Source organism: Podospora pseudopauciseta, chromosome 1 (assembly GCF_035222475.1).
Source record: "Podospora pseudopauciseta strain CBS 411.78 chromosome 1, whole genome shotgun sequence".
Classification (NCBI taxonomy): domain Eukaryota; kingdom Fungi; phylum Ascomycota; class Sordariomycetes; order Sordariales; family Podosporaceae; genus Podospora; species Podospora pseudopauciseta.
The window spans coordinates 2673396-2692623 of record NC_085892.1 but is presented as its reverse complement, the minus strand read 5'-3'; the positions used below and the strand labels follow the sequence as shown (position 1 = coordinate 2692623).

At 51.5% G+C, this 19228-nt stretch overlaps 9 protein-coding genes and 2 non-coding genes across 11 annotated transcripts; 8 read left to right on the top strand and 3 right to left on the bottom strand.

Moving 5' to 3' along the window:
* Nucleotides 1–247: 247 nt before the first annotated feature.
* On the top strand, nt 248–4449 carry NIK1 (histidine kinase osmosensor; the record flags this gene model as incomplete). The annotated part of the gene is made up of 5 exons (XM_062907316.1): nt 248–272; nt 338–1164; nt 1219–1485; nt 1541–3037; nt 3099–4449. The coding sequence occupies 5 exons, from the start codon at nt 248–250 to the stop codon at nt 3648–3650; spliced, it is 3168 nt and encodes a 1055-aa protein (XP_062770259.1). The 3' UTR covers nt 3651–4449.
* Nucleotides 4450–4600: 151 nt separating this feature from the next.
* On the bottom strand, nt 4601–4684 carry QC763_0008950. The gene has a single exon. It is a non-coding gene; the product is annotated as a tRNA-Arg (tRNA).
* Nucleotides 4685–4877: 193 nt separating this feature from the next.
* Nucleotides 4878–5621, top strand: QC763_107345 (uncharacterized protein; the record flags this gene model as incomplete). Its single annotated transcript, XM_062907315.1, has 3 exons — nt 4878–5191; nt 5250–5367; nt 5428–5621. Exons 1-3 carry the CDS (start codon nt 5189–5191, stop codon nt 5619–5621), a joined length of 315 nt encoding a protein of 104 aa, XP_062770258.1. The 5' UTR covers nt 4878–5188.
* On the bottom strand, nt 5148–7318 carry QC763_0008920 (uncharacterized protein). Its single transcript, XM_062905188.1, has 2 exons — nt 6169–7318; nt 5148–6109 (listed from the first exon to the last, which is right to left on the bottom strand). Exons 1-2 carry the CDS (start codon nt 6200–6202, stop codon nt 5901–5903), a joined length of 243 nt encoding a protein of 80 aa, XP_062770256.1. The 5' UTR covers nt 6203–7318; the 3' UTR covers nt 5148–5900.
* Nucleotides 6137–7218, top strand: GIM4 (Cochaperone prefoldin complex subunit; the record flags this gene model as incomplete). The annotated part of the gene is made up of 4 exons (XM_062905189.1): nt 6137–6203; nt 6599–6689; nt 6799–6991; nt 7045–7218. The coding sequence occupies 4 exons, from the start codon at nt 6137–6139 to the stop codon at nt 7075–7077; spliced, it is 384 nt and encodes a 127-aa protein (XP_062770257.1). The 3' UTR covers nt 7078–7218.
* Nucleotides 7319–8483: 1165 nt separating the features above from the next.
* On the top strand, nt 8484–9074 carry QC763_0008910 (uncharacterized protein; the record flags this gene model as incomplete). The annotated part of the gene is made up of 2 exons (XM_062905187.1): nt 8484–8594; nt 8967–9074. The coding sequence occupies 2 exons, from the start codon at nt 8484–8486 to the stop codon at nt 9072–9074; spliced, it is 219 nt and encodes a 72-aa protein (XP_062770255.1).
* A 645-nt stretch (nt 9075–9719) lies between these two features.
* On the top strand, nt 9720–10028 carry HAP3_2 (transcriptional activator hap3; the record flags this gene model as incomplete). The annotated part of the gene is made up of 2 exons (XM_062905186.1): nt 9720–9879; nt 9991–10028. 2 exons carry the CDS (start codon nt 9720–9722, stop codon nt 10026–10028), a joined length of 198 nt encoding a protein of 65 aa, XP_062770254.1.
* Nucleotides 10029–10089: 61 nt separating this feature from the next.
* Nucleotides 10090–11143, top strand: HAP3_1 (transcriptional activator hap3; the record flags this gene model as incomplete). The annotated part of the gene is made up of 3 exons (XM_062905184.1): nt 10090–10312; nt 10389–10516; nt 10589–11143. 3 exons carry the CDS (start codon nt 10090–10092, stop codon nt 10781–10783), a joined length of 546 nt encoding a protein of 181 aa, XP_062770253.1. The 3' UTR covers nt 10784–11143.
* A 94-nt stretch (nt 11144–11237) lies between these two features.
* On the top strand, nt 11238–14361 carry RRN3 (DNA independent RNA polymerase I transcription factor). The gene is made up of 5 exons (XM_062907314.1): nt 11238–12832; nt 12903–13000; nt 13055–13249; nt 13304–13481; nt 13542–14361. The coding sequence occupies exons 1-5, from the start codon at nt 11663–11665 to the stop codon at nt 13995–13997; spliced, it is 2097 nt and encodes a 698-aa protein (XP_062770252.1). The 5' UTR covers nt 11238–11662; the 3' UTR covers nt 13998–14361.
* Nucleotides 14362–14490: 129 nt separating this feature from the next.
* On the top strand, nt 14491–16726 carry QC763_107308 (uncharacterized protein; the record flags this gene model as incomplete). Its single annotated transcript, XM_062907313.1, has 3 exons — nt 14491–15056; nt 15551–16172; nt 16234–16726. Exons 1-3 carry the CDS (start codon nt 14879–14881, stop codon nt 16724–16726), a joined length of 1293 nt encoding a protein of 430 aa, XP_062770251.1. The 5' UTR covers nt 14491–14878.
* Nucleotides 16727–17027: 301 nt separating this feature from the next.
* On the bottom strand, nt 17028–17114 carry QC763_0008860. Its single transcript has one exon. It is a non-coding gene; the product is annotated as a tRNA-Lys (tRNA).
* Nucleotides 17115–19228: the final 2114 nt, after the last annotated feature.

Here is a 19228-nt window from a genome sequence, read left to right as displayed (position 1 = left end):
TGGACCCCGAAATTACCACTTTCAAGCGTACCATCAACACCATGATGGATCAACTGCAAGTCTTCTCCAGCGAAGTGTCTCGTGTCGCCCGTGAAGTCGGTACCGAGGGTATCCTCGGTGGCCAGGCTCAAATCGAGGGTGTTGATGGAACTTGGAAAGAACTAACTGATAACGGTATGTTTGCTGGCACGGTAATGCATGTTTCTGATAAGCGCTCAGACATACTGACTCTTTGCTAGTGAACGTCATGGCTCAAAACCTCACTGATCAAGGTACGAATCCCCCCTATCATGCAGGTAAAGTATCGACTCGGCAGCACTAACACCTCGCATAATAGTGCGTGAAATCGCCTCTGTTACCACCGCCGTAGCCCATGGTGATCTCACCAAGAAAATTGAACGCCCCGCCAAGGGAGAAATTCTACAGCTGCAACAAACGATCAACACCATGGTAGACCAACTGCGGACTTTTGCCTCTGAAGTCACACGCGTCGCCAGAGACGTCGGAACCGAAGGTATCCTGGGCGGCCAGGCTGATGTCGAAGGGGTACAGGGCATGTGGAACGAACTGACTGTCAACGTGAATGCCATGGCCAACAATCTGACTACACAAGTGCGAGATATCATCAAGGTTACCACGGCTGTCGCAAAGGGTGATTTGACGCAAAAGGTGCAGGCTGAGTGCCGCGGAGAAATCTTTGAACTGAAGAAAACGATCAACTCTATGGTGGACCAGCTCCAACAATTCGCACGGGAAGTTACCAAGATTGCCAGGGAAGTCGGAACCGAAGGGCGACTCGGCGGACAAGCAACGGTACATGATGTCCAGGGCACTTGGAGAGATCTTACGGAAAACGTCAACGGTATGGCTATGAATTTAACAACGCAGGTGCGAGAAATAGCAAAGGTCACTACGGCCGTCGCTCGGGGTGACCTTACCAAGAAGATCGGGGTCGAGGTGCAGGGTGAAATTTTGGATTTGAAGAACACCATCAACACCATGGTGGACCGCTTAGGAACATTCGCGTTTGAGGTCAGCAAGGTGGCCAGAGAGGTCGGCACGGATGGTACACTCGGCGGTCAGGCTCAGGTCGACAACGTAGAGGGCAAATGGAAAGACCTCACTGAAAACGTAAACACCATGGCCAGAAACCTTACATCACAGGTATGTTCCCGACTCCTTTTTTAACTGGCTACTTCATGCTGACAACCGATATAGGTCAGAGGGATTTCAACTGTCACACAAGCCATTGCCAATGGAGACATGAGCCGGAAGATCGACGTTGAAGCCAAGGGCGAGATACTCATTCTGAAGGAAACCATTAACAACATGGTTGACCGGCTTTCGATATTCTGTAACGAAGTGCAAAGGGTCGCCAAGGACGTCGGTGTCGACGGTATCATGGGTGGACAGGCCGATGTTGCTGGCCTGAAGGGAAGATGGAAGGAAATTACTACCGACGTCAACACCATGGCCAACAACTTGGTACGTTATCAAATATGCCGCTTTGGTGAAAATTCCTGCTGACTGGCCCAAACAGACGGCTCAAGTACGAGCATTTGGTGACATTACCAATGCCGCAACGGACGGGGATTTCACCAAGCTAGTTGAAGTCGAAGCGTCCGGTGAAATGGACGAGCTCAAGAAGAAGATTAACCAGATGGTGTACAACTTGAGAGACAGTATCCAGAGGAACACGCAGGCCAGAGAAGCAGCCGAGTTGGCCAACAAGACCAAATCCGAATTCCTTGCCAACATGTCCCACGAGATACGGACCCCAATGAACGGCATCATCGGTATGACACAGCTCACTCTCGATACCGACCTCACTCAGTATCAAAGGGAGATGCTCAACATTGTCAACTCGCTGGCCAACAGCCTGTTGACCATCATCGATGACATCTTGGATCTGTCCAAGATCGAAGCTAGGAGAATGGTTATCGAGGAAATTCCCTACACGCTGCGTGGAACTGTCTTCAATGCGCTCAAGACTCTCGCTGTTAAGGCAAACGAGAAGTTCCTAGATCTCACGTACCGAGTCAATAACTCGGTGCCAGACCACGTGGTGGGTGACTCGTTCAGGTTGCGCCAGATCATCCTGAACCTGGTGGGCAATGCCATCAAGTTCACCGAGCATGGCGAAGTCAGCTTGACCATTCAGAAGGCGTCTCACGTCCAGTGTGCGCCCTACGAGTACGCCATTGAGTTCATCGTGTCCGATACGGGAATAGGTATTCCGGCGGACAAGCTTGATCTCATTTTCGACACGTTCCAGCAGGCCGATGGCTCCATGACACGCAAGTTTGGCGGTACCGGATTGGGTCTCTCCATTTCCAAGAGACTGGTCAACCTGATGGGCGGCGACGTGTGGGTCAAGAGCGAGTACGGCAAGGGCAGCAAGTTCTACTTCACGTGCGTCGTCCGTCTCGCCAACGATGATGTTTCGCTCATTGCGAAGCAACTTACCCCCTACAAGGGCCACCAGGTACTGTTTATCGACAAGGGCAGGACCGGTCACGGATCCGAGATTGTCAGGATGCTCAAGGAGCTGAGCCTCGTGCCTATCGTTGTCGACTCGGAGAAGAGCCCCGCGCTGGAGAAGGCTCGGACTCAGCAAAATTCGCCATACGATGTCATCATTGTTGACTCGATCGAGGACGCTCGCAGGTTGAGAGCGGTCGACGACTTCAAGTACCTGCCCATTGTGCTCTTGGCCCCTGTGGTTCACGTTTCGCTCAAGTCCTGCCTTGATCTGGGCATCACGTCGTACATGACCACGCCATGCCAGCTGATTGATCTCGGCAACGGCATGGTGCCTGCCTTGGAAAACCGCGCGACACCCTCGCTGGCGGATAACACCCGCTCGTTCGAGATTCTGTTGGCGGAAGACAACACGGTCAACCAGAGGCTTGCGGTCAAGATCCTGGAGAAGTACCATCATGTGGTTACCGTGGTTGGGAACGGCGAGGAAGCTGTTGAGGCTGTCAAGAGGAAGAAGTTTGATGTCATCTTGATGGATGTTCAGATGCCTATCATGGTATGTCGCCCCTTTCCAACTCGCAACGTTTATGGAGACTCTAGCTAACGATTTACAACAGGGTGGATTCGAAGCCACATCCAAGATCCGCGAGTACGAGCGCAGCCTAGGCAGCCAGCGCACCCCCATCATCGCCCTGACGGCGCACGCCATGATGGGCGACAGAGAAAAGTGCATCCAGGCCCAGATGGACGAGTACCTCTCCAAGCCCCTCCAGCAAAACCACCTCATCCAGACCATCCTCAAGTGCGCCACGCTCGGCGGCCAGCTCCTGGAGAAGAACAGAGAGCGGGAGCTCGCCAGGGCGGCGGACGCGGTGACGGGGGGTCGGAGGGACAATGCCGCGCTGAATGCGTACCAGCAGAATGCCAGCAGCAACGCGGGCGCTGCGGCGGCGGCGGCGATCTCGGCTGCTTCTCATGTGAGGCCGAGCCTGGCGGCAACGAGGGGGATGACGGCCTCGGAGGCGCTGACGGCGGGACTGGAGAGCCCGAGCATTGTTACTGCTGATGCGGAGGACCCCTTGAAGGGAGGGGTTGGGAGGTCGAGTACTAGTCTGTCGGAGCCGAATATTCACCATCATAGCACTATTGCGCCTAGGGGGCAGAAGTAGTGTTTTTTGATGGGTTTGGATTCTGGGGGTTTCATTTTCAATATGTTTTGAGGCACTTTTTCTATCGATTTTTTTGAGGAGCAAAGAGCGGTATACTCTAGCTATTGTCTTTCAGGGCGAGCATGAGGTATTTTTGAAGGGGAAAAAAGCAAACAAATGGCCAAGGGAGGGAAGAAGGGGGGGGTTGGGGGGTGATGTGGGGGTTGAGTAGGTATACGTGTGTGTGTGTGTGTGTGTGTGTGTGTGTGTGTGTGTGGTTTTGGGCTTTCGGTATCTCATGGTTTTGGGTAACATTGGGGCACATTTTTTCTTTTTGAAAGGGGTTGAAAGGGGTTTTTTGGAATCGGGGGTTTCATGTCTTTTTTTGTTTTTTTATGTACTTCCATTTTTCTGTGTTTGGTTTTTTTGCGTGCGCTTTTAGTTTTGCTTCCTCATATTGGCTTGTTTGTTACTTGTGTTTCATTGTTTTTGTTTTGTTGCATGTGATACCTCCCCTCACAAACACGATTTTTTGACTAGTAGAAAATGTTCTTTGGTGTGTGTGTTGGTGCATGAATGTCTGTGTGCTTTGAACGGATGATGTATGTGGGGGTATAGGTGTGTTGACTTGCTTGGAAATCTTCTTGGTGTTAGGATGAGGATATGGTGAGTGAGGTGGGTGGAGGGAGGGGATGATATATAGCTAGGGAGGAAAGAAATGTCGATGACGACAACAGGCAAGAAACGAGAAACAATTAAGATATAACGAGCGAGATGATTTTAGGCAGTTGGCTATTCTCCTTTACTACTACCACCACCATTTTTACTTTTCTTCTCTGAAAAATGTGAGGTACAATTCATCCACCAGCGTAGTAGTCCAAGCTGTGTTCTCGACTGGCAAAATGAAATTCAAGGGTGAACAAGTCTGTCCATAGAGTGATTTGGTGTGGAAGATCAAAAACCACAAAAATCGATCCGCCCAGGGGTCGAACCTGGAACCTCCTGATTAACTGATGGAATCGTAGTCAGACGCGCTGCCATTACGCCAGCGGACCTATTGGGATGATTTGATGGTTTTTTTAGGCGGAAGTAGTATTCAAGTTTAGCCGATGGTGGTTCGGAAAAAGATTTCTGTCTTTGTGGGGTAACTTGTAGATGTCTTGTTCGCACCCTCTTCCGTTTGGGGAACTGATGGACTATATATCGGTCTGATATAGAATAGCTCAAAAAGAAGAGTAAACGGAGGGATTGATGTTCGAACTTCAGAATTGATCGCAGAGCAGAGTAAAGCACCGTTCTTGGTTTCGAAATTTCAATAATTGTTAAGGGTTACCTCGGCTGTAATGTAAACCCAAGCGGAAAACAAGTCCCTTTCAGCATGACGAAATGGAAGCTTGGAGCGCCCCACCTCTCTGGCCTCGGCTCGTTCCGTCAACTCTGGACAGCTTCCATGGATGCGGCGGACTTCCCAAGAGTTCCGAAGCCTTCTGAATAGCGACACATAAAACAAACGACACAGCACCAGTCACAACAAATACATCGTCCAAAACTCACAAAAGATGGTACGGAGATAGTGTGGAATAATCTGCGGCCTTGCGCATTTGTTGACTGGGTCGGTAGGGTCTCGAGTTTCCCGCCTACGTTCTCTCGGCTTTGACAGCTGTCGGCGGCACCATCGGATACGTCAAGACGAAATCTGTCCCTAGCGTTGCCGCGGGCACTGCTGTCGGTCTTTTGTGTAAGTTGATTGTTTCTTCAGCCTGGCAAGGCAACCGGTTGCTGACGCCGTAATGCCCAGATGGTCTTGGTGGTTACCGCCTCCAGAACGGCCAGCCCTTGGGCTTGGAGCTCGCTCTCCTAGCTTCCGTCGTCCTCGGTGGCGCTTCGATTCCTCGTGCGATCAGACTCCGGAAGCCCGTTCCCGTCATGTTGTCGCTCTTTGCGACATACGGGTTGATTACTTTCGGTGACGCGTTCCGTCGCACTTTATAAAAAGGGGGTTGAAAAGGGGTAGTCGGAAAGGCGTGCCAAAAATAACAAGAATAACCTTATGTACAACCCAATTTCTTGTGTGGAGAGTGTCCTTCTATAGCCATGTTATACAGACCGCAAGTGTTGTTCGTATCGCACAATGGTCCGTATCTCTAACGCTTGTGATGCGATGTGTTCCCTCCGGAGCTGGGGCTGGTGGGTGCCGCAGTTCTTGTTCTCAAATCGACGGTCGGGAGCCTGTGACTGTCATTCGGTTCGAGGGTCGATTTGCTGTAGAGTTTATGTGTTTTCATCGACGTCCTTCCAGGCTTGCCGAATCTTGTCCTTTTTGTCGGCAACACCACTTCGGTTGAAGCTCTGAGTCTTCCACCGTTCTGCCCTCAGGCAGGCAGAGAGCTCCTCCTTGGCGTCATTGCACATGCCCATGGATTTCCAAAGGAAGCCCCGCATATGGCATTGTTCGAGTGCGATCATCAAGTCTTTGCACGCTGCGAGGGAAAGACGCTTCAGCCAAGATGGAAAATGACGCTAGATCAGGAGAACCTACCGACGTTGTCTTTGGTATGGAGAAGAGGATGCATTGTGACTGTTGTTTGTGCTGTAATAGTCCTTCGTTTGCGCCAATGAAGTGTGCTTGTACGATGTAGTTGAGAAGCCAGCGTCGATTTCTGGATGTCTTCCTAAATCAATTCAAGGTTTGAAAGCTCGGGCCATCTGTCAGTGGATCTGCCTTGGAGTTCAAGCGGGCCCAGGCTCCAGGATCAATTGCATGGATCTCATAGGGCAGTCGATCTCCCAATCACCCGTCTCGACTTCTCAACCGCATCCAATATCAAAACTTTGGCTCCGAAGCTGTGATATTCAGATCCCGACTTCATCATGGCGACACAAGCAGCTCCAGCCAAGAGGCAACAAGGCAAGTTTAGGCCTTGAATCTACCATAAGCTAAGAATGGCAACTGACTCAACTCGTGCCAGACCTCCAAGTTCAGTACAGCACTTACAAGAACACCCTGCAGCAAATTGCGCAGAAAATCGGTGATGTCGAGCAAGAAGCTGAAGAACACAAGTGAGAACTTTTTCTCTGGCGATCTATTTCAGGACCTGCGTCACATCACCACACCGCTTCAAACGATGTCCTCACCGCTTAGTCACTAATACCCAACACCTGAATATAGACTTGTTCTCGACACTTTGCAACCACTTCCAGAGGATCGCAAGTGCTTTCGCATGATCAACGGAGTGCTGGTGGAACGGACCGTCAAGGATGTGATCCCTGCGCTGCAAACAAACGCGGAGGGGTTGAAGAAGGTATTGGACGACTTGGTCAAGCAGTACAAGACCAAACAAGATGAGCTGGAGAAGTGGAAGGTATGTGAATTCAGTGAAGTCTCATATGATCACTCTCGCTGACCTCCTAACAGAAAAAGAACAACGTCCAAGTGGTACAGTCATGAGTCACTCAAGTGATGAGGTAAAGGACTACCGTGTAGTCGTATAAACACCAGGAACCTGCCATGTCATCAGGAGTCCTCGAAGGATGAAGGGCTTGACGACACGGCACGCAATGGCAAGCTTCTGAAGTCGCCCCTCTGGCAAGACACCTCAAGAGCCTTGTGAGATCATACTGATAAAAAAAAAAGCAATATGACCACAGCTTGATGACACCCTAAACATCAAACTTCATGTTCCCCGGAGGGTGTGGTGATGAGTTGTACAAATGCCTTTGCTCTCGGGACTGCAGCCCCGTGGCGGGGGTGGGTTTGGGCTGCCCAACCGGCCCTGCGGGGAGCCTTGAGAAACGGTTGGGCTGCGATGGGATTGGCATCAGCGTTGATGGTGTGGGGCTCAACTACTCGACTTGGGTGGGCCAGCATATATGTCAATATTCACACAGCCATGCCCAAACCTGCTTAAACTTGTCTGTCTAGAGCAGGTGTGGCCGTCATCCTTCGAAACGGAAGTATGATCTGACACACCAGCGTTTTCTATGTTGCGGTGGTGATTGTCAGTCCACCCAGCCCCCCCTCGAGATTAATCATGTCACGGCTTGTCATCTTTTGTGCTGGCCAATAAAGGATACTCACAGTTCTAAAACTAACATTTCCTTCCAATGAAATGCGCCAATTGAAACTCTGGACTGTTATTGGCTCACAAATCATTCATTTTGGACCACTAATGAAGTTCCCAGCCTCGCTGAGGATTCCGGTGTTGCTTTTAGGACGGCCGGAGAAATACAGGCCAGTCATTCGCAGTCTCACAACGTCAACCCAGCCTTTCGGCCCAAAGCCGCCATCTCGGCCCCATCAGGCTCCCGTCGTCCCCCGTTCCGTTCCTGCCTGGGTGTTTACTTGTGACAACAGCCATTGTCGAATCAAGAGCTGGGAGCGTACACCACACCCTGATCTTCCAACCCACGCTGCGCCAAGAGAACCCTTGGCGACAGTAGAACCCACGGCATGACCGCATGTTACAGATCTTTGACCGAGAGATGTGAGTGTATTTGTGATGGGATTGAAAAAACCAAGGAACTATGCGGCCTGGGTCCCATCAGCTCCAGGATGAGCACATGGACTACACTACTGATTTTCACCGCTCTTGACGGGCTGGGAAAGTGGGAAATGGAGCAGCAGCAACAAGTCTGTGTTGCGGCAGGACTATTGCTTGCTTGCTTGCTTGCTTGCTTGCTTGCTGCAGTACATAGGTCGTATTGAATCCCTACATCCCGCGGACCGAACACGAGCATATTGCAAAGAGATTAGTATTCTGTATCTCTATCAACAACAGAGAGTAGAGAGCCGGTACTTGTTGCTGCGGGCGGGCGTTTGGCAGACGTGTGGTTGATAATGGCGGCTTCTTGGCGATGGAGCTTGTTGTCATGGTGCTGGGGGTGTTGGGGCTGACCGGGGTGGCTCTCGCTTGGAGGACCCGCCTCACCCGCATTCCACATTCCCTCTTTTCACCCGACCTTCAGGTTGTTCCTCCCACAACCGAACCCCACGCGTGCTGCAGCCCTCTTGCATCCAGTTTTCCATGCATCACCGTACCCAAGGCGAAGACTTCTCGACCCTACAGCCAACTCAGACACCACCATTAGGAAACCACCGCGCCCCGAGCTAGTTGCAAACAGCCCCGGTTAATTAGTAGACAGCAGCAAGTATCACGGCGTAACCTTGGGTACGTATCTATCCGTACCCCGTGTTCGCATGGCATGGCATGGCATCGCAGCGCAGTGCAGCGCATCGCGTCCCGTCACCGAAGCCTTCGCCCTCGTCCATCCACTCCTCTCCTCTCCTCTCCTCCTCTCCCCCCCGGGCACGCACCGCTTTCTAACGCGACTCTGCAGAAGCACTCATCCCACGAGGCACGCAACAATCTATCCTGTCCGGTGCCGACACCGCAGCAGCCAACCACTGCCATCGCATCGCTGTTTGGTGTAACCGCGACTCCATAGCACATAGCACAGAGAGACACTGCCTGCGCGCACCACCACCACGGGGAACATCTGTAGTCAAACCCGGCCACACGGAAAGACTAGCACTCTGCCTACATCACGGCAGCTTCCTGTGCAGAAGGCTCCATCCAACTGCGACTTGCGCTAGAGGAGAGAGGGCCGTTTCTTGGTAGGACCCGCCAGGAAAGCCTATCCCATCCTTGTGTCCGTCTGCCGCCGTCTCCGGCCGACGCCGTTTTCCCTTCTCTCGGGCTTGCTCTCAGTATCATCCCGGGCTCCTGTTGCCGGCTGTCATCTGGTCATAGCCCCCCCGCCTCACCCCCTCTTTGCCCCCCTTCCCCCGTCCTGCTCCTTTGCCTCCACCCCACCACCGCCTCGACAGCCCCCCCGCGCCTCCCAGGCTTCCGTTACAGCCTGAAGATCGGGCAGGGAAAACCTGTAGGAAGTAAGCCTGGCCTGGGGTGACGCGCGGAGAGGTACCGCTTGACGCAAGTCTGTTGCAGGTTAAGCCGCAAGCCGAGAGGGTCTCTTGCCTTACCACCCTGCAACGTGTCCAACGACACATCACCTTACTCTATTCCACCTGTGCGAGCTGGCAGTCCAAGGAATTTACAAGAAGTCAGCAGCCGCTGCAGGTAGCCAAATATGTCCGACTCCCCCCAATCCAATTCAAAGGACGTTGAACATGGTACACCGTCACCCGAGGACGAAGCACAAATGAACGACCCTCAGGACCCACTCTCGAGCGGCCACGCCTATGAGTTTGATGTTAAAGAGCAAGACAGATGGTTACCCATAGCCAATGGTAAGTCAATATTTCCTTCGAAGCTGCTTCTCTGAGCTTCTCTGCTGCTTCCCCTCCCCCCCTTCGCCATGATTCGTATGTTGCGCTTGTCGTGGACCTCTCCCATTCAAGCTTCGCACGCTTGCATGGCGACAGGATCCCCTCCTTGACTGGCGTCGCTTCTGCCCTGCCTATCAGAGACAGCCGCCCCTCCTCCCCCCCGACGGCTATATGTCTAGCGATTCGCCGCCCGAGTCGCCCGAAGCGCCTCGCGCCTCCTCGTCGTCGTCCAAGACGGACAAGGCTGATATATACGATGCTAACATACGAAACTTTGCGCCAGTCGCCCGCATCATGAAGAATGCGCTCCCCGAGAATGCCAAAATAGCCAAGGAGGCGAAGGAGTGCATGCAAGAGTGCGTTAGCGAGTTCATCTCGTTCATTACAAGCGAGGGTAAGCCTGCCACCGGTCCATGAGACATACATGAGGATGTGGTTCAGTTCAGTTGGAACTGACCTATCACACACAGCTTCGGAAAAATGCCATCAAGAGAAAAGGAAGACGGTGAACGGCGAGGATATTCTGTTTGCCATGACGTCTCTTGGGTTTGAGAACTACGCCGAAGCACTCAAGATTTACTTGTCCAAGTACAGAGAGGTGGGTTTCCTGCTCGAGAGCCACTTGATTGCAGTGTGAGCCGTTACTTACCGTGCCTTTTTTCAACCACAGCAGCAGTCGACATCAAACCGTGACGGCCAACAAAACAGACCAAACAGCCAGGGTTACGGTGCGCCAGGCCAGTCGAATCCTGGCGGCGGCTTTGCCGGTGGTGATCTCGGAGGCCAGCCAGAGGGCGCTGATGCTCAAGGCTACAACATCTACGGAGCTCAGCCAGGTCATAACGGTGCACCTGGGGAGTATTAATCCCTTGATTTCTGGGACCTGTGCCCAGTGCTTTTCTTCTTTCTATCTGTATGAGTATCTACACTCGGTTGGGAGGAGTTGGTTTGGTGTTCTGCAAAAGACAGCCGACATCTGAGCCCTGGCCGAAAGGTACATGAGGACCAAGTTGGTTTTGGCGGGATGGTAAGGGCTTGGGAAAACAAGGACAGGTCTTGCGTTTTGTGCTTTTGTGGGCAGCAGTTAGATTCCCCTTGACGTTGACACTGCTGTAGGCCGTTCTGGTTTGTTGATTTGGATGGGTTGATTTAGCTGTAATTGATTTTGTAAAGTTGACTAAGCTCGAAGTGAATGATATTATCAATTATTCACTTGTCGCCCTCACCTTCTCTCACCTTCCAGTGCTCCCATATAATGCTCGGCGAGTGTTGTCACTTCGGTCAAGGGTGGTTGCTCCAAGACTGACCGCCTTCCTGATTGGGCCCCACAGCATCCACCGCGCACGTGCCACTAGCGGGGAAGACCCTTCAACCGCAAAAAGTTCAACCAGCCTTTTTCAACTTTTCCAGCGACAAGGTGGAGTTTGAAGTGGCAGAAAAGCTGAGGAATCGCCAGCGACCAGGCAACCCAGCAACCGACATCCTAGACACTGCTGGCTGGCAGAGATCACAGCTTCATTTTTGTCTCTTTTCAAAATAAGGACGAGGCGACAACTATGCTGATTCGGCAACCCTCTGGTAAATCCCCACGCCACGCAAAAGGTTAACGCGCCCTTGACCACGATCAATTTGATCTTGTCCGGTTCGCCTCCCCGAACCAACCTTCCTCCGAACAGCACCTACCTCCTCAAACCCGGTGTCGTCGACCAGTTATTCGAAAAGAGACCTTGACCTCCCTCACAAAATGACGACTAATACCCCCCTCTCGCGCCTGGCCTATGCGCCAACTGTGGCTTCGTCGCCAATTAAGCCGATCCTGAGAAAACCAACAGCATCCGTACTGGGCACACGATCCCGCGCCGACGATTCAGATGGAGCCGATGAGGAGGAGCACCCTATGAAAAGGCAGAAGAAGACGGTCGTTTTCAACGAGAACTTGAATATGGTTAGGGAGATCAACGGCAAGAGCTTTGAAGACGCCAAGCGTGAGGTCAGACAGGCCCTCGAGGGCAAGGCCCGCGGTGACGAACAAGACTACGACAACCTCAAGGACCTGTTTGCGCCGAGCAACAGGAACAGCAGTCCCGACGAGGATGAGGAGGACCCGAGGCACCAGGAGCTGTTGGGTTACGTGGTCGCCTTGACTGGCTATGTACCGATGCTTGGGCGTTCATGCACAGGTCTTGTTCGAAGTGTTCTTCGGTGCTCTTGGCTGGATAGGGACGAGAACTTCGCCAAGGCCTATATTCAGCTGCTGGCTGCGCTTTCGTCGGTGCAAGCGTCGTTTTTCGCCGAGATTCTCAGGATGATGGTTGAAAAGTTCCTCGAGACGAAGAGTTCCTCGGTTGTGCCTGGATTCCCGCCTGTTGACTTGGAGACGAGGAAGAAGCGGCTGCATGTTGGAATCAAGTACTTGCTGGATCTGTTTCCGGCGGGGTCCAAGATGATTATCAAGCTTGTTACCTCCAAGTTTCCCTACACAGATGAGCCTAAGGCGGTCCACATGTCGTACATCGATCATCTTTTGCGACTCAAGACCTCCCGCCCCGATCTGGAACGAGATATCATGGAGCTCATCCTCGCGCAGCTGGTGAAGCTTGATGTGGAGATGACACTCGATCTCGAAAACGATGAAGATGATACCACGAGGGCGGTAATGCGATCAATCCAGACTGATGCCAAGGATGACCAAGAGGATGACGAAAGCGACGACGAGTCGGTAATGAGCGATGACGATGATCTGCCCGAGGAGACAAAGCGGGTGATAAAAATCAAGAACAAGCTGGAGACACTAGATGCGATCATGGACCTTGTGTTTTCCATCTACGATCCCATCTTTGAGAAACCGGACAGCGACGAGGCTGTGGCGTGTTTCGAGAATCTTTTGAGCGATTTCAAGAATGTCATTCTGCCGGTATGTCTACACTCTGCCGGCTTCGTGACCTGACAATCCAGTGGTTGAGTGCTGACCGTTTACGCTTCAGCATCTCAAATCCCGCCATACGCAGTACTTGCTGTTCAAGTTTGCCATGAAGTCTGATCAACTCATGGAGATGTTTCTTGGCCTGCTACTCACTGTTGCGTAAGTCTAGGGTTGTTGGCTATTGTTTGTTGGCGGTATGCTGATCTTGTGCAGATTCTCCTCCACCGAGGCGCCAGTCATCAAACAGGCTGCGGCAGCGTATCTCGCAAGCTTTACTGCTCGTGGTGCCAGAGTTCAGAGCCACACTGTGCAGCTGATTGTGTCTTGTCTTTTGGACTACATTGACTACTATCGGGAGACGCACAGGCACTGTCGTGGTCCGGACGTGCGGCGGTACTCATTATACTAGTAGGTTCTCTCTGCAGACCTTGCTTTCTTTGTCCGAGGCTAACAATTTCTCAGCGCTTCTTTCCAAGGGCTGCTCTACATCTTTTGCTTCCGGTGGAGAGATCTCCTCGACCAGGGTGCACTCCCAGACAACGTTGACTGGGACGATCCGGCGTCGTTCCTCGGACAAGATCTGCCCTGGATGCCAGATCTCAAAAAGAGAATGCACGCCAATATTGCCAGCAAGCTCAATGTAAGTTTCTTGTTCTTACCCACCCAGTATCAGCTCAGTATAGCTAAACCCCCCTACCAGCCCCTCAAATGCTGCTCCCCCGTCATCGTCGAAGAATTCGCCCAACTTGCTCACCACCTTGGGCTGATGTACATCTACCCCCAAATCGAAAAAAACAAGAGCATCCACCTCTCGCAGTTTTACACTGGGAGTTATGCCCAAGGCGGTGCGCTGAGGGACACGGGGTTTGAGTTTGATAATGAGAAGTGGACGCATTTGGAGGCTTGTTTCCCGTTTGATCCGTTTCAGCTGCCTATCGCGAGAAGGTGGTTAGATCTGGAGAATAACTATGTTACTTGGTCGCCGATTAGTGTGTTGAGGAAGCCAGGGGGGGAGGCTACTGATGAGGATGAAGAGGAGGAGGATAGTGATGAGGAGGGGAGTGAGGAGGAGAGTGAGATGGGGGAGGAGGAGTTGGAGGATAGGGAGGAGTTGTTTGAGGAGGATACGGCCACTGATGATGAGAGGGCGGATTAAGAGGGGAGATGTGAAGCGGTGGTATGCATGGACCTGGCGTTGGGGAGGGTGCTTTTGTGCACCAAAGTAGTCTTTTTTGATATGGGATATGGTGGGGGGTTATTGCTCTTTTTTTTCGGAAGGGAGGGATGGGGCGCATTATGGGATTAGCATCGGAAGCGGCGTTATTGATATTGTATGTTTTTGTTGTCTTTTTTCCTTTTCTTGTTTGGTGATAGACTGTTGTTTTCGGTCATCATGGAGCGAACTGTAGTTGGAGTGAATAGGGCTTGTTGAGGTGCCTTGTTGCTGTGGTTGTTGTTGTCGTGAGGAGGGTGCAGTTAGAATATCCGTACGCAGAATGATGACATTGTTCTAGTTGGAGGGATTGCTCAGTTCTTGGTAGAGGTGAGCGGCGTAGCTGATTGGACCACATGCTCACCAAATCAGCCTTGGGTAGACTACGGCTAATCGGGATGGCGCTGATCGACGTGTTACAATAAACCAAGAGATATGTTGGTCTGGGGCGAGGAGGCCAGTTTATTTTCCAACTCTACAAGGCCACAGACCGTACCTGAGGATTGGGGGCTGTGTTACATGTTGTGTTTTATGTTTATTTTCTACTTGGTGGAAGATGGCTGCATCTTTCTGAAGTTTGAGAATCCGAGGTTTGGTTTGTATAGAACGGAGCATACCTATCTATCTATGGTGGTGCATTCATCTTTGACCAACTCAGTATAAGGGATGGTTGCATCCTTCAACGCTACATCAATACCACCTGTTCAGACGGATGTGGGCTTGAGAATTGGGAGGCTTTAATGACAATACATTCTATTCTGGGTTGATTGATCAAAACAGCTAGCTGGTTGGTTCGGGGAGAGTACCTAGGGCAGCCAACAACAATGACAGATCAACACCCCCCACAAGACGATAACACCACCACCACCAAAAACAACACCCGCAGACCATCGTTCGTTTCGTTTTGGAAAAAAGGGAAGGAATTAGCTTTGGGCAAGGGGAGGAAGAAGAAGGAGGTGAAGTTTGTAGAAGGAGGGGGGTCGGCTGTTGGTAGCGGTGGTGGTAAGTTGCCATTCTCTTTTTTTTCTGTGGGATGATTCCCTGACAACCCCTACGTACATGAATACTACCACAGCAAGTGCTGTTTTGTTTAAGGTCAGATGTATTTGTCACTACACACCTGTCATGCGATGCGGCTCAATATAAATGTTGCGGGGAAGGGTTACTGTCGGGTTCGTATTTGGGGAGGAGAGATTTGTCATTGTCTTGTCTTTTGGTAGGCGGTCTGGAGGACCTTGATGGCTGGGGGTTTTTCTAGGGGGGGTGATCATCGATCATCCTATACCCTACCATGTTTTCCCAACTCCGATCTATGCACGGTAGTTGCACAGTGTAGTGGTTTTGTTAAATCTTTCTTATTCCTACCACCTTACCTGAGGTGTGTCTCTGACTTTGCCTGTCCCCTTCATCACCACCTACACCACCACAGCACCACACCACCATTATGATCTACCTACAACCGTACCAGCCCCCTAACTTTTGCTCCTCATCCCCAGAACAATCATCAGACAACCAAGGAAACGACGGCTCTGGAGTCCCAGAATCAAAAGCCGCCCACCGCCGCGCCCAAGTCAGGCGAGCGCAGATCCAGCACCGCCAACGCAAAGCCAACTATGTCAAGGAGCTTGAGCAAGAGGTGGCCAAGATAAGGAAGCATATTGAGGACGTGGACAAGGAGAGGAGGGTGTTGAGGGTGGAGAATGAGGGGATGAAGGCCGGATTGAGGTTGAGGAACGGGGTGTCATTCCCAGGCCCACAGCCAGCGCCGCCGCAACAGCAGCAAGGGGTAGCAGGGCCGTGGTATATGTCTGAAGAAATGGACTTCACAATGACGATGCAGCTCGGCTACGACGAGGTGCTAGGCGCGCCGTGTTACATGGTTAGCGGGTTATCATCCCCAGGGTTTGAAGCAGTGACGAAAGCCACCACAGCGGCAACCGCCATCCCCAACTCTAGCATCCTACCCACACCACCGACAACAGCAACTTTCGCCCCTGCTTCCTCTTCCTCGATCACCACCCCAACCAAAAACCCCATCACCAACACCCCCGACCACCCTCCCGAGCTACCCTACATGACCCCACCCCAAATCCAAACCGCCATCAATTTTATCCTCGCGTTGGTCTTCTCCCCCCGCCTTTTCCTCTTGAACCACTACTGACTTTTTGTCTCGAAATAGACTAGAACACACCTGCAGAACCCACTTCCACCCCTCCCACTTCTCCCCTCCCACCTCCTCCCCAGTCACCACCCCCCCATTCCACTCCTCCCAAGGGCACTCCCTCACCGCAACATCCCTCGCCCTGTCCTCCGCCCCGTCATCAATTTTCAGAGCCGCCAAACGCACCCAGCTTTTCCCGGGAAGTGGCATCAATCTCAAACCATCATCATCGGGAACTGAGTCCCTAGAATGGGAAAACTCAGCCCTCACACTAAAAAATTTGTACCGGCTCTCAAAAGTGTTGGAAAAAGAAGGCGAGGACAGGACCGAGATCACGCCTGTGCAGGCTTTGTTTGAGATTTTGGCGAAATATGGGGTTGAGAGGGTGATGGGACGGGTCGAGAGGTTGAAGGGGGAGTTGGGGGGTAGGAGGGTGGTGAGGTGTCCGCATTTTGGGGCGAGGGTGGATAGGGGGGAGTGGGAGGTGGTTGTTGAGGGGGTTATGAGATGAGGGGAGGGATGGGAGGGAAGGTGGAAAGGTTGGGAGGAATGAGGAGGTGGTAGGGGGAGAATGGGATATCAAGAGAGGAAGGGATGGATGTGGTGATGTATATGGTTATGTATTATATACCAGATGTCAATCACACATACCTGGTAAGGCAAGTATGAAACAATCATGGCTCTCAACAAAGGACGGGCTCAACCAACATAAATCAGGAAGATTGTATACCCATTGTCCAAGATACCAAAAAAAAAAAGATTCTTAGGAGAGGAAAAAAAAAATACATGGCAGTGTCGTTAGACGGGAATTGAGCCCGACGTGGGGGTCGAACCCACAACCTTGAGATTTCGGAGTACTCCTTAAGAGTCTCACGCTCTACCGATTGAGCTAGCCGGGCGAAGTGGCTATTTCAACCATGTGTCTTGATGTTGTTTTGGCGCCAAAGTTGAGGTATTTATTATAGGTGCGAGTTGTTGAGAAAATTTCGTGGTCAAGTTTTTTGTGGGAATGAATGTGGGTCCTTCAGAGGAGGCTAAGAAGGAAAGACCATGGAAGAGAGTTTATGTTTTGAGAGTGAAATTTTATGAATCAATGTTTTCCATTGTTCTGCCGGACTGCTTGAGAGGAGGCATCAGGGAGAAAAGGAAGCTGGCGGGAAATGGTTGATGTTCAGCTTGAGAGAGAAAAGCCCAACAAGCATGAGCATGAACACACATAAAGAGCGCGTATGTGATGCACTTTCGATGCTTCTCTTGTTTGATGCCTAATGGATCTCAGCAAAACCTCCTCTGGAAGACACTCTTGCAATTTTTCAAACACACAGTCAAAACATCAACAATCCAAGCAAAAAAGTGGGCACCAGCAAAAACATACAACACCAGGGATTCCCCAGTGGTCACCCACCTGAGTACTGATCTGGCCCTTTCAAGCTTATCTAGGGCAGAGCGGACGGGATGCCGAGTTTTCTTGAAGGTATGGTCGTATGTGATGGTTTGGGTCTGACTCAGGGCTTGTGTAGCCTTGCTGGCTGGTGAGTGCGTGTTGCCTTCACCATCTGATCTGAGAGATAGTGAAGTCTGCAGGTTGGAGACCGTGAGGGAAGGAAGGTTGGGTATCTTCAGAGGTCTCGTGTGCTCGTTCTTATAGTGGTGTTATTGAGGGAGGTTGTTGTCGTGCTCGAGGTGTAGGTGGCAAGGTAGACTTGCTTAGGAGTCTGCGTGTCTTCTTAGAAGCTGGCTTGAATAGAGGAGGAGACTCGGAGCTTTACAGTGCTTGGTACAGAGAAGGCAGGTGATCTTCCTGCGGCATATAGTGTTGGTATGGTCAGTTAGATGGTGTTCTTGGGATTGTTGGGATTGTAAGCTTGATTAGGGGATGTCTCGAGTGTCAACCGCGATCACCGCTGAAGCAAGTTGACCTCTGGAAGGGCGGCCATCGAAACAAGAACTGACTATCAAATGATAGAAAGTATGCCGAGTCTATTGGGATTGATCTGCTCAGCCGTCCGTGTCGTCCAGAAGAGCCGACGAGGAGTCCGGAAGGACGAACGGCCGCGCCATATGAATGCTTACCGTTAGCTGCCTCACTTGACAGAGACATCCTGTCCGTCTTACGCCCGAATCGATTCGGAGTCTTCAACCAGAAAAGAGATTGATGCCGTATGTGGCCATGTCGATCATCTCAGCTGTTCTTCTGTCATCGCGTGGCTGGATGTTCAAGTCAGCAGAGACGGTCTAGCCGGCCGTAAACATTTTTGAGTTACCAGACCAAGAAGATGACCGCATGTGAACGAGGCCATCCCATATTCCAGCTCTCAATCTCAATCCGCCTCTCTGCGGAAGATTTGGATGTCTTGGTACAATCTTCACCTCGTCTCTTTCTTCGACTGTCCCAACCCAACGACGTCACCAAGCCGGAGTTTTCCATTCCCTCCCTCCCCTATGATTTGTGGCTTGCCACCATCCCCATTCGTTAGTAACAAGCGAGTTCTTACTTAAATATATCCTGTGGCTTCCCATGTCCTTCTTCATACGAACGTGCCTCTCTCTTGGCCCCAGCAACAACCACCCAACTTTTATCTTCACCGTAAGAACATGTACGTACGTAAATCATCAACAAAAACGGGCCGAAATTTCCATAACAGCAATGATTCCAGACATCTGGCAGCATGTGCCTCCTCGTCATTGTCTTGTCATCGACAACCGAGGTAATATCACACCCATTTCCAGAGCTGAAGGGCGTCTAGACCCTAGCTTCAAATTTACTGCTCAACATCCCAAACCAACAACCTTCTGACATTGTTTATTTCCGCCAAGCGGTGTGGTGTGTGTAAGTAAGCTGGTGTGAGTGGCCAGCCCCTCCCTCATGCCCCCTGAATGGGGGTCAGAAGATTGATGAACAACCAGCTCCCACATTCGTCGACACACACCTTCTTCTCGACTTCTCCATCAACCTCTGAAACCATAACAAATTTGTGAAATTCGATAGCGTCAGGGCTCTGCAGAAGATGAA